This window comes from Callithrix jacchus, chromosome 5, assembly GCF_049354715.1.
Source record: "Callithrix jacchus isolate 240 chromosome 5, calJac240_pri, whole genome shotgun sequence".
NCBI classification, from domain to species: domain Eukaryota; kingdom Metazoa; phylum Chordata; class Mammalia; order Primates; family Cebidae; genus Callithrix; species Callithrix jacchus.
In genome coordinates this window covers 72237045-72249882 of record NC_133506.1, presented here as the reverse complement: position 1 = coordinate 72249882, position 12838 = coordinate 72237045, and the positions used below count along the sequence as shown (strand labels likewise).

General features: G+C 43.4%; 1 protein-coding gene across 9 annotated transcripts in view; it reads left to right on the top strand.

Annotated features, from left to right (window-relative positions):
• The window catches only part of LOC108590274 (uncharacterized), a 105074-nt gene that overhangs the window by 13455 nt on the left and 78781 nt on the right, over nt 1-12838 (top strand). For 6 of the 9 annotated variants that reach the window (XM_035299701.3, XM_078372775.1, XM_078372774.1 and 3 more), the window contains one exon: nt 1476-2143. The exons of 2 other annotated variants lie outside the window; for them this stretch is intronic. In XM_035299701.3, coding sequence (XP_035155592.1) covers nt 1476-2034 — 559 coding nt within the window. In that variant the 3' untranslated portion in view covers nt 2035-2143. Of the gene's footprint in view, nt 1-1475; nt 2144-12838 lie in introns of those variants that run through there. One more of the 9 variants, XM_035299703.3, reaches the window with a different exon arrangement.

The window sequence follows — 12838 nt, the reverse complement described above, 5'->3', positions numbered from 1 at the left end:
TTTGAGGAGAGGGCCCCTCGCGTGTGCTGCCTTCTGCCCCACAACGCTTCTTGTGGTCCTTCCAGCCCACAATGAGCCACCAGTGCGAGAATTTCAGCCTTTGCTGGACAGGCAGATACTGGGGCCTCAACAGCCCTTCCAGGAAGGGGACACCTTGGGGAAATTCCCCTAAACATTGAGACCCTTTCTCCTTGCTGGGTAGAAAGGGGCCTGGCTGTGAGCAGAGGCTGCACTGGGAAGGAAGGACCACACTCAGGTCCACTGGGGCCAGGACGAAATTGACCACCCTGCCTCAGCTCCCCACAGTGCTCCTGATGAGACCCCAGCTCACCTGGGGCACCTCTGTGACCTGCTGCTGCCCTGTGATCCTGCCCCATGCTCATCCAGCCAGGTTCCTGCTTCCAGGCCTATGCTTCGCAACACCTTGGCTCTGTTCAGAGCTGAAAAGCCTCCTGTCTCCCACTTCCTGGCCTGGTTCAACTACTTCCTCTGCAGCAAAGCCTTTTTGTTTACCTCACCCCAACAGGGAGTCCCCAGCAGGTCCCTGGGTAAATCAGCCCCTGCCAGGCTGCTAGGTCCCTGCATCTCTTTCATGGAGGTTGGGCTAAACTTGAGGAATTCTGAAGTGAAGGTTTCCACAGCAGTGGGGTAGGGGCCCTTTCCCCTGGGTGCTCTGGGGAGGGCTCGGCCCCCCAGCATAGCCTGATCCTGGGCTGAGGCAAAATAGAGCAAGACAGTATTGTTTCTATTTTACATTGAAAATGTTACATTTCAAGCTAACTTTTGAAACATGATTTTGTATTCACAGCTACAGGTGGGACTGAAACAGCAGCTGAGGAGGGGGAGGTGGACTGAGAAGGTTGCTGAAAGGGGCTTGGGACCAGCAGGGTGGGGGAGGGGGGCCCTCCACTTCCCTATCTGTGAAATGGAGATGCTAATGCTAATTGTCCTCCTGGTCCCCAGGCCAAGATGAGGCCTCCAGGGAGGGAGAAGCTGTCATTACTGAGGCTCAGCAGTTCCTGAGAATGGCTGCAATGGCACTGAGGAGGGAGTGGTGGGGGGTGGGGGTGGGGGAGCAGCCCAGCACCTCTAGACAAGGGTGGGGTCCCCTTGGAGTCCTTTCCACTGCCTTCCCTAGCCTCAGGGACCAGGTGTCTGGTTGCAGCTGCTGGAGTGGATGGAAGGACTTCCTGACCCCCAGCTGGAGCGGAGACCCCCAGCGCTGTCACCCAAGGCCTGTAGAGGCTGGGGGCGGCAGCTTGAGACTGCCAGGGCCTCGGAGCTCTGGGTGGGGAGGATTATACAGTTTAACAGGTGCGGAGTGGGGCACCCAGAGGCCTGGGAAGAGAAGGAGGGAGCCCCGGCCAGGCCTCAGTCACTCACTGGCACATTCATTCTTGGCTCACCGATTCTCTTGTTCGCATCTGTTTCTCCCCACCTTCATCTCAGCAAATGTTTCCCATTGCCTTCCACAGCCAAGCCCCTACCAAGTGCCGAGTGCTGGGGGTGCAGACACAGCCTCTGTCCTTTGGCACCTCCAGTCAGTGGGGGAGGCAGATGCATTCCAGGGACCATCGAAGAGAGCAAGTGCACACAGCCACCCTGAGGGCCTGCAGGGGAGCCGGGGCTCCAGAGCCTCTTCTCTGCCTTTTCCCACCTGAATCGGCTCCACTCACCCTCTGTCAAACTTTTCCATGGATCCACCCTCTCCAGAAACAAAAGCAAAGGCTCCCCAAGGCCTTGAGCGCCCCCCAACCCCCGCAAACTCCACCCCTCTTGCCTTTACTCCCTCTGCTCAGCCACAGAGGCTTTCCCTGGAGCTCCCCACCAGGGAGTCCCATCTCAGGGCCTTTGCACATGCTGTTCCCTCTGCCTGCTGCTGTCCCCACCATGCTCCTCCATCCCTTCTTCAGGTCTTTCTCAGTGAAACTAGTGACCCCACCTAACAGTGCAACCCCTCCCCCCGTTTTTCTCCATGACACCTTATGCTCGAATTCCTCACTCAGCTTGTTTGTTCTCTCTCTCCTGAGCTAGAACTCCACCTGCACAAGGGTAGGGATTCTGTTTTGTTCACTGTCTTCTCCCCAGTGGTGGCCACAGTGCCTGGCATCAAGTGAGAGCCAAATAAATATTACTTCAGTGATTGGTTTATTGATTAATTACCTGCAGGGCAGGCTGCCTGCTCCACCATCTCTAGCCTGGAGTGGAAAGTAAGGGCTGGCTGGGGGGTGGGGTGGTGGCTGCCCTACCCTCTCCTTTTTCCTCTTCTACCACCTGAGCCCTGAGGCCTCTGCTGGGTCCAGTGTAGAAGGTGAATATCCAGCTAAGTTTGAAGTTTGGGCTTGAGTGTGTCAGCAATGGGGGACAGAGAAGGGAGCTGTACTAGGAAGGTTGGGGTCAGATGCTAGAAAAGTCTCTGGAAGATAGAGATGAGTGAGAAAGCCCATGCTGTAAATGGCGAAGAAAGGAAACTTATAGGAAGACAGATGAACAGACAGATGAGTGGAGAGGTAAATGAACAGATAGATGAATAAAGAGATGGATGATGGATGAATGAATAAATGAGTGGAGGGATGAATGGGTGAACAGATGCATCAGTAGAATGGATAGATTAGTAGACAGATGAATGAGTAGATGGACGGGTGAGTGGACAAATGCATGAAAAGATGCATGGATGAAAGGATGAGTAGATGGATGAATGGATGGATGGATGTATGAGTGGATGTATGTATGAGTGAATGGATAGATGAAAAGGTGAGAGGACAGATGAATCAGTGGATGGATGAACAGATGGGTAGATGGATGAGCGGACGGGTGGTTAGATGGATGGATGTATACAAAAGTTAACTCAAAATGGATCATACAATTAAATGAATGTATACAGTATGGGTGTGGATAGTTCATTTTCTTTGAGCAGGGACATATAAAGCCTCTATTATCAATTGTTGAAAAGACTATCAATCTATCACTGATTGCCTTTGCAGCTTTGCCAAAAATCACTGGTCTTATACAAGTGGGTATTCCTGACTCTGTTCTATTGGTGCATGTTTATTTTTTATTTCAGTGTCTTGAATACTGCAGTTATACATTTTGAAATCACATAGTAAAAGGCTTTCAAATTTGATCTTTCTTCAGATTTTTTTTTTTTAGCAAATCTAGGTACTTTAATTTTTAATAAATAATAGAATTATTTGTCAATTTGTACACAATATCCTTCACAGATTTTAAAATGTGCACTGAGCCTACTGAACAATTTGGGGAGAAGTGACATATTAATAATATTGACACTTCTGACTCATGAACACAGTGTGCTCATATTACTCCATTTGTTTAGGTCTTTTAAAATTTCTCGACAGTGTTCTGTAGTTTTCAGTTTAGAAATATTTTGCATCTTTTGCCAAATTTACACCTAAGTATTTCATATTTTTGACTCTGTCTTAAGTGGCACTGTGTTGCTCTTTTTTAAATTTTACTTTAGATTCACAGGTATATGTGCATCTGCAGGGCTGGCCCCTGCACCACTGCCCTTGTCTGGAGCACAGGCCCTGGGAACCATGGGGCTAGCTGGAAAGGGCTCCCCTCATCTCCAGTGAATCATGCCAGCTGCCCTTCTGCCCACACTGCTTTCCCCATGGATGGTGCTGCCACCAGCTGCCAGTGTGGTGTGAAGGACTGTGGGTGCGTGGCTCCACCATCTCACTCCTCTGGGGCCAAATGTAGCTGAAAACATTATATTGAAGCCAAGAGATCTTCCCAGAGGCCTCCTCCCCAAGAGGAAAGTCAATAGGTGCTTCGGAGATGCCCACACAGTGTGCCTGTCCTCAGCATATGCGTATCTATGTGGGGGAGACCCCACACTGAGCAGCAAGCCAGCTAAGGGCTTAGCTCACCTGAGTATAAATCTGGCCTCAACCTCTCCTAAGCCATGAGACCTTGTTAAGTCATTTTATGATCATAAGACTCAGTTTTTCCCTCTGTAAAATGAGAAAAGAAATGGCTCCCTCAAAATGTTGTAATGAGAATTTTAAATGAGATTGATATTCATCCATCTGTCCACCCATCCATCTATCTGTCCACTCATTCATCTGTCCACTCATCGTTTCATCTATCCATCCACTGAGCCACTCCTCCATCTGTTCACTCATCTATCTTCTCATTCACCCATCCATCTGTCCATTCATCCATCCACTTTTATCCATTCATCCTTTCATACATCCATCCTGAATATGTACCAAAATCTTAAGACACTTTATATAAGTTATACATTACAGAATAGTTTTACCAGCTATGTTTTATTTCTTGTCATTGTATTATTTTTTTCCCTTGTGAGCTCCCCAAGACAAGAAATATGTCTTGTTCATCTTTGCATCCTCAATGGCTAGCTAGTACAACACAAAAATAGCAGATATTGGTTGAACTTTAGCTAATGTCTAAAATTCAAACTCTTTTGAATCTTCAGCTAACATGAAAATTTAAAAAAAATTGTTGAAGTCCATGCAAAGAAAACCCAAGCTAGAACAGCGTTATAGAACACTGTGAAGAGGCATGGTATATCAGCACATGAGATTAACAGTCTAGACTAGAGATCTGCTACAATGTGGAATGAAGAAAGGTAGTTATCCTCCAGAATTATCCTCCTTTATTTATAAGGGAAAGTAGTTTTACCAAAAGATTTATAATGTACCTTCCAAATCTAAAAATCTTCAATTCAAAATCAAGGCGCTAAGTCACAGAACACTGATCGATATCTTGGTAAACTACAGGCAAATGGTTCAGAGCCACACGGCATTACATAGTAAAGTGGCAGACCTGCATTCAGAAGAAGCCAAGTGAACAGTTTCCCACATATCCTTCGTGTATTCTGTTTCTTCTATCTCTCCTCACAGATCTAGGTATTTTTTCCTTTCTTCCCTTTTCAGCCAAACTCTTTCAAAGGTGTTTGCACTTGCTGTTTCCATTCTTTTGAATCCACTCTAATCAGTCCTTTAGCCCTTATCACTCCACTGAAACTGCTCTTAATGAAGGTCAACATGCTGATTTCTTACCTGCTAAGTCTAGTGATCATTTCATATTCTTGATAATTCTCTCCTTCAAGTAATTTCTTAACTTGTTCCTCTTCTCCCACTTTCTCCATCTCTGGCTGCTTCATCTTCCCAACTTCAAAATACCAAAGTGGTCCAGCTTACACTCCTTGGATGTCTTCTTTATCTAACTACACGTATCCACTTTTCCTCTTGATAACCAGTCTTACAGTGGTAAATACCTCTCTATAAGGATGAGTCTCAGACTTATAGCTACAGTCCACAGCTCTAATATGAAATGCAGACCATATTTAAAACGGCAATTTGGCATCTTCACTTAGATGTCTAACAGCATCTCTAACTTATCATATCCAAAACTGAGCAGCTGATATTCCCACTCAATCTATTCTTCTCAAGTATTTCCCAGAATCAGTTAATAGAAACTTCATTATTTTTCTACTCAGGCTAAAAATGTGAATGTTGTTATTGAATCTTCCTTTCTGTCTTACCTTGTTGGGAAATTTTGTTGGCTCTATCTTCAATATCTTTTCAGAATCCAACTGCTTACACGATTGTCACTCTGGTCTAAGCCACTGTCATCTTTTTGCTGGGTTAGTGCAAAACCTTCTAAGAATGCTTCCTGTTTGCAATCTTAATTCTTCAGGCTATTCTCAATGTAGCAATTTAAATCATCTTATTAGAAAAATAATATCATGTCACTTTAATCCAAACCTACCCATTTTACATTTTTAAAAACCAAAATCCTAACTATGATCTATAAGTCCACATATATGTCACCCTTCTAGCCCCAATTATCTTTCTGACTGCACCTACTAAAACAATATACCTTAAAATATCCACAATATGCTTTAATCAATTAAGAAAACAATGTCTTCCCTTAAACTTGCTCATGAACTTTATTGTGATATATAAAATAAACTGTAAATAAAAAGCCATTCTCTCAGAAGAAGATAGCAAAAGGACAAACTGAATAACTAAATCTTAATTACAGGTAAATAATCAAAAGATTAAGCCAAGTAAAACCACGTTAGCATATGTAAAATATGTATAGAGTTCTGATCTTACAAATTTATTAATTTCTAGGTTTAACTCTATCATATGTTGGATTGATTTACATAGCAATAGTGATGTTTTTCAGTGGAGAGGATTTCATATAAATGATTTAAAAAATTTATAAGTGTGTGTATAAAAACAAATATATAGTGGCCGGGGGAGCAAAAAGAAAAACAAAATGAAACAAAAAACAAATGTATAACTGAGGTTCCAATAATCTGGCACTAGAAAATTTTACATGTGAAACTGCCTTTGCAAAATCAAGACATTAAGAGAAATCTGAGGCAGTAGCTCACACCTGTAATCTCAGCACTTTCGGAGGCTGAGGCAAGGTGGGTGGATCACTTGAGGTCAGGAATTTGAGAACAGCCTGACCAACATGGTGAAACCCATCTTTACTAGAAACACAAAACTTAGCTGGGAGTGGTGGCAGGTGCCTATAATCCCAGCTACTCAGGAGGCAGGAGAATTGCTTGAGGTGGGAGGCAGAGGTTGCAGTGAGCTGAGACTGCACCACTGCACTCCAGCCTGGAAAAGAAGACCCTGTCTCAAAACGAGACAGAGAGAGAGAGAGAGAGAGAGAGAGAGAGAGAGAGAGAGAGAGAGAGAGAGAGAGAGAGAGAGAGAGAGAAAGATCTGAAATAGTTGATCCCATCTTGCTTCTAACCTCCGACTTTCTTTAGTCATTCCTGCATGTGGCACAAATTTAATTTATAGTTTAACTTTAAAGCAAGGATAAAACAGCCCTTTCTCAAAACAAAACTGCTTTTGTAAAACCAATGAAAGGCCATAAGGTTAGGATTATGAGATAGGCCTGACTAATGCTAAAATGCAGACTTATATAATAACCAGCCATTGTTCCAGAGGTCATAAGATTTGTAATTTGCCCAGTTACTCCTGTAGATTGACTGATTCCACCCAGACCTGTGACTGATGACCAAATCCACATCCTGTGGCCCCTACCCAGAGGCTAACTCAGCACATAAGAACCATTTTCCCTACCCTTATGATTTCATCTGCAACTAATCAACATTCCCCATTCCCCACTCCATGCCCACCAAAGTATCTGAAAAACCTTAACCTCTGAGCCTTCAGGGAGACTGATCTGAGTGATAAACCCTAGTCATTCTGCCTGCAGTACCGCTGTTTTAGTAAACTGGTTTGTCTGTGCAGGGGGCATGAAGAATGTGTGGGGCTGATTGCACATGCAAGACCACAGGCAATAACAAGAAAGCAGAACACTCTGAAGGTAAAAGATATGAAAGTATTCAGGGACAACTAGAGGTCAAGAAGACAAAAAAAAATGATAATACTTCCTCAGTTGGTTATAATCTTTAGCCTAGCGACTTCATGTGGAAAGATATACTCTTGACACATTTAAATGCACTTAAATACAAAATGGCATTAAAAGTTCTCAACGCTTGTTGAATATTTAGGAAGATATATTTATTATTTCAGATCACTGGTATATATTTAAGTATATATCAACTTTCCTTTCATAGGTACTAATCAAAAATCAAGGAGATCCTGAATAGATAACAATGACAAATATGGAAATACACACTGAGGACTCATTGAAATGTTTATTGCCTTATGAACATTATTCATATTTACATGATTTAACTTTATGTATTTTGTTACATTATTATCTTTTTTTTTTTTTTTTTTTTTGAAACGGAGTTTCACTCTTGTTACCCAGGCTGGAGTGCAATGGCACGATCTTGGCTCACCGCAACCTCCGCCTCCTGGGTTCAGGCAATTCTCCTGCCTCAGCCTCCCAAGTAGCTGGGATTACAGGCACGTGCCACCATGCCCAGCTAATTTTTTGTATCTTTAGTAGAGACGGGGTTTCACCATGTTGACCAGGATGGTCTCGATCTCTTGACCTCGTGATCCACCCGCCTTGGCCTCCCAAAGTGCTGGGATTACAGGCTTGAGCCACCGCGCCCGGCCTACATTATTATCTTTTAAATCATATTCTAGCATGTATGTTAATTACTAATTAACAAAACTATATTTTAGTGTTAATTAGATCTTACAAATAATACTGTAGACATTCTTTATTAAAGATGAAGACAGGGAAGAATATATTCAAGACCAAAAATTATTTCAATGAAATTAATGAAGTATAAAACTACTTATTTCTTAATTTGGCCCACTAAATGGCCAAATTTTATGATATAGAAAGGGATGTTACTTTTTTGATATAACCATTTTAAAAGGCTGATATTCTAAATCAACATATGTAGTCATAGTTGATTATCAATTACTATAAAACATACACAGTCCTATTTTGATAGAAATAGGTTGTGGTAGGGGAGAGGACTCAAGATGGCGCTGTGAGAACAACCCAGGATTGAAGCTCTCGCTGGACGCACGGAGAGGGTGAGTCGGGGAAGCATTTCCAGACGGATCGTAGTTGCCCACAGAACGGGGAAATTCCCAGGTATTAAAGAGACGCAGGACGCCAGGCAGAAGTCTCCGCTGGCGTAGCCGGCAGCCGGTGTGGCTCCGGCCCGCGCCGGAGCGCAGAGGCGCTCCACAGCGCTCCATACAAAAGCGCACTGTTACGGGTGCCCTGTTGAACCGGCAAACTAAGACCCGAGAGGGCTGAACTTGAGACTGAAAGGGTCTTGAACTGTGACCCAGCCCAGGAAATCCCAGGGACTCAGCGTTTGGGGGAGCGCAGTGGGACAAACAAAACGGCGATTCCAAACGCTTCTGGTGAATAGGTTTTTTTTTTTAAAGCGCAGCTCCGCGGGGGAGGGGGGTCAGCCATTACCGAGGCAATCAGCCCCTACTGAGGTACACGCCCATTGCTGATGCAGCCTGCCGCCGAGGCAACCCGGTACAACAGAGAGACTCCGCCGCAGGGCGTAGCCCGAGGCAACAGGGCGGAGCCTGCAGGAAAAGGGCAAACCTCACACCAGCAGGGCGGAGCCTCGGCAGGCAAAAAGTGACTAGACTGCCTCCTAGCTGGGCAGGACAGTGAGGCGGACACTCACAAGGAAAGCCCCAACAGCCCCCCAGACAGAGCATCAGAGGAAAAACAAGGGGTTTTCTTACGAGTTAGCTTGCAGCAGAACTAAACATAGCAGCCTAGCAGCCCTGAATGAACAACAGAGCTCACAGCTCAACACTTGAGCTCCTACAGACTGTCTCCTCAAGCAACTCCCTGACCCCTCTATATCCATAAGACTGACATTCGGCAGACATCATCCTGGGACAAAGATAGCAGAAAAAGAAACTGGTAGCATCCCTTGCTGTTCCGCAGCCGCTACAGGTGCACCCCAGACAAGCAGGGCCTGGAGTGGACCTCAGCGGTCGTACAGCGAAGGGGCTAGACTGGTAGAAGGAAAATCAAGTAACAGAAATACTCCATCATCAACAATCTGGGTGTCCACTCAGAGATCCAATCAAAAAGTCAGTAACTACACAGACGACAGGTGGATAAATCCACAAAGATGGGAAGAAACCAGCGCAAAAAGGAGGAAAACACCCGAAACCAGAACAGCTCGCCACCTAGAAAGGACCAAAACTCCTCACCAGCAAGGGAACAAAGCTGGACGGAGAATGACTGTGATGAAATGACGGAATTAGACTTCAGAAGGTGGATAATGAGAAACTTTTGTGAGCTAAAAGAACATGTTTTAAATCAACGTGAAGAAACTAAGAACCTTGAAAAAAGATTTGAAAAAAGATTTGAGGAAATGATAACAAGAATGGATACCTTAGAGAGGAATATGAATGAATTAAAGGAGTTGAAAAACACAATACGAGAACTTCGCGAAACATGCACAAGTTTCAATAGCCAAATTGACCAAGCAGAAGAAAGAATATCAGAAGTTGAGGATCAACTCAATGAAATAAAACGAGAAACCAAGATCAGAGAAAAAAGTGCAAAAAGGAATGAACAAAGTCTCCAAGAAATGTGGGACTATGTGAAGAGACCTAACCTACATTTGATAGGCGTACCAGAATGTGATGAAGAGAATGAATCCAAGCTGGAAAATACTCTTCAGGACATTATCCAGGAAAATTTCCCCCACCTAGCAAGACAGGCCAACACTCAAATGCAGGAAATACAGAGAACACCACAGAGATATTCCGCAAGAAGAGCAACCCCAAGGCACATAATCATCAGATTCAACAAGGTTGAAATAAAGGAGAAAATACTAAGGGCAGCCAGAGAGAAAGGTCGGGTCACCCACAAAGGGAAGCCCATCAGACTCACAGCAGATCTCTTGGCAGAAACTCTACAAGCCAGAAGAGAGTGGGGGCCAATATTCAACATCCTTAAAGAAAAGAACTTTCAACACAGAATTTCATATCCAGACAAACTGAGCTTCAGAAGTGAAGGAAAAATAAAATCCTTTGCGAACAAGCAAGCTCTCAGAGATTTTGTCACCACCAGCCCTGCTTTACAAGAGCTCCTGAAAGAGGCACTACACATAGAAAGGAACAACCAGTACCAGCCATTCCAAAATCACACTAAATGCTAAAGAGCATCAACATAATGAAGAATCTACAACAACTAACGGGCAAAACAGCCAGCTAGCATCAAAATGGCAGTGTCAAACTCACACATAACAATATTAACCCTAAATGTAAATGGACTAAATGCACCAATCAAAAGACACAAACTGGCAAATTGGATAAAAAGCCAAAATCCAGCAGTGTGCTGTATCCAGGAAACCCATCTCACATGCAAGGATGCACAAAGGCTCAAAATAAAGGGATGGAGGAAGATTTACCAAGCAAATGGAGAGCAAAAGAAAGGAGGAGTTGCAATCCTCATCTCTGATAAAATAGACTTTAAAGCAACAAAGATCAAAAGAGACAAAGCAGGCCATTACATAATGGTAAAAGGATCGATACAACAAGAAGAGCTAACGATCCTAAACATATATGGACCCAATACAGGAGCACCCAGATACATAAGGCAAGTTCTTAATGACTTACAAAGAGACTTAGACTCCCACACAATAATAGTGGGAGACTTTAACACTCCACTGTCAATATTAGACAGATCAACCAGACAGAAAATCAACAAGGATATCCAGGGCTTGAACTCAGACCTGGAGCAAGCAAACCTGATAGACATTTACAGAACTCTCCACCCCAAATCCACAGAATATACATTCTTCTCAGCACCACATCATACCTACTCTAAAATTGACCACATAATTGGAAGTAAAGCACTGCTCAGCAAATGCAAAACAACTGAAATCATAACAAACAGCCTCTCAGACCATAGTGCAATCAAGTTAGAACTCAGAATTCAGAAACCAACCCAGAACTGCACAGCTTCATGGAAACTGAACAACTGGCTCTTGAATGTTGACTGGATAAACAACGAAATGAAGGCAGAAATAAAGAAGTTCTTCGAAACCAATGAGAACGAAGACACAACATGCCAGAATCTCTGGGACACATTTAAAGCAGTCTCTAGAGGAAAGTATGTAGCAATAAGTGCCCATATGAGAAGAATGGAGAGATCCAAAATTGACACCCTATCGTCAAAATTGAAAGAGCTAGAGGAGCAAGATCAAAAAAACTCAAAACCCAGCAGAAGACAAGAAATAACTAAGATCAGAGCTGAACTGAAGGAGATTGAGACACGAAAAACCCTCCAAAAAATCAATAAATCCAAGAGCTGGTTTTTTGAAAAGATCAACAAAATAGACAGACCACTAGCTAGATTGATTAAAAAGAAAAGAGAGAACAACCAAATAGATGCAATAAAAAATGATAAAGGGGAAATCACCACAGATTCCACAGAAATTCAAACCATCATCAGAGAATATTACAAACAACTCTATGCACATAAACTAGTAAACCTGGAAGAAATGGATAAATTCCTGGACTCCTGTGTCCTCCCAAGCCTAAACCAGGAGGAAGCTGAAACTATGAATAGACCAATAACAAGGGCAGAAGTCGAGGCAGCAATTAAGAGCCTACCACACAAAAAAAGCCCAGGTCCAGACGGGTTCACAGCTAAATTCTACCAGACACACAAAGAGGAGCTGGTACCATTTCTTCTGAAACTATTCCAAATAATCCAAAAAGAAGGAATCCTACCCAAATCATTCTACGAGACCAATATCATCCTGATACCAAAACCCGGCAGAGACCCAACAAGAAAAGAAAACTTCAGGCCAATATCCATGATGAACATAGATGCAAAAATCTTCAATAAAATATTGGCAAGCCGATTGCAACAGCAAATCAAAAATCTTATTCATCATGATCAAGTAGGATTCATCCCAGGGATGCAAGGCTGGTTCAACATACGCAAGTCTATAAACGTAATTCACTACATAAACAGAACCAAAAACAAAAACCACATGATTATCTCAATTGATGCAGAGAAGGCATTTGACAAAATTCAACAGCCCTTTATGCTAAAAACCCTCAATAAACTCGGTATCAATGGAACGTATCTCAAAGTAATAAAAGCTATTTATGACAAACCAACAGCCAATATCATACTGAATGGGCAAAAACTGAAAGCATTCCCTTTGAAATCCGGCACTAGACAAGGATGCCCTCTGTCACCACTCCTATTCAATATAGTACTGGAAGTTTTAGCCAGAGCAATCAGGCAAGAAATAGAAATAAAGGGTATTCAAATAGGAAAGGTGGAAGCCAAATTGTCTCTATTTGCAGATGACATGCTAGTACACCTAGAAGACCCCATCGCCTCAACCCAAAAACTCCTGAAACTGATAAGCAACTTCAGC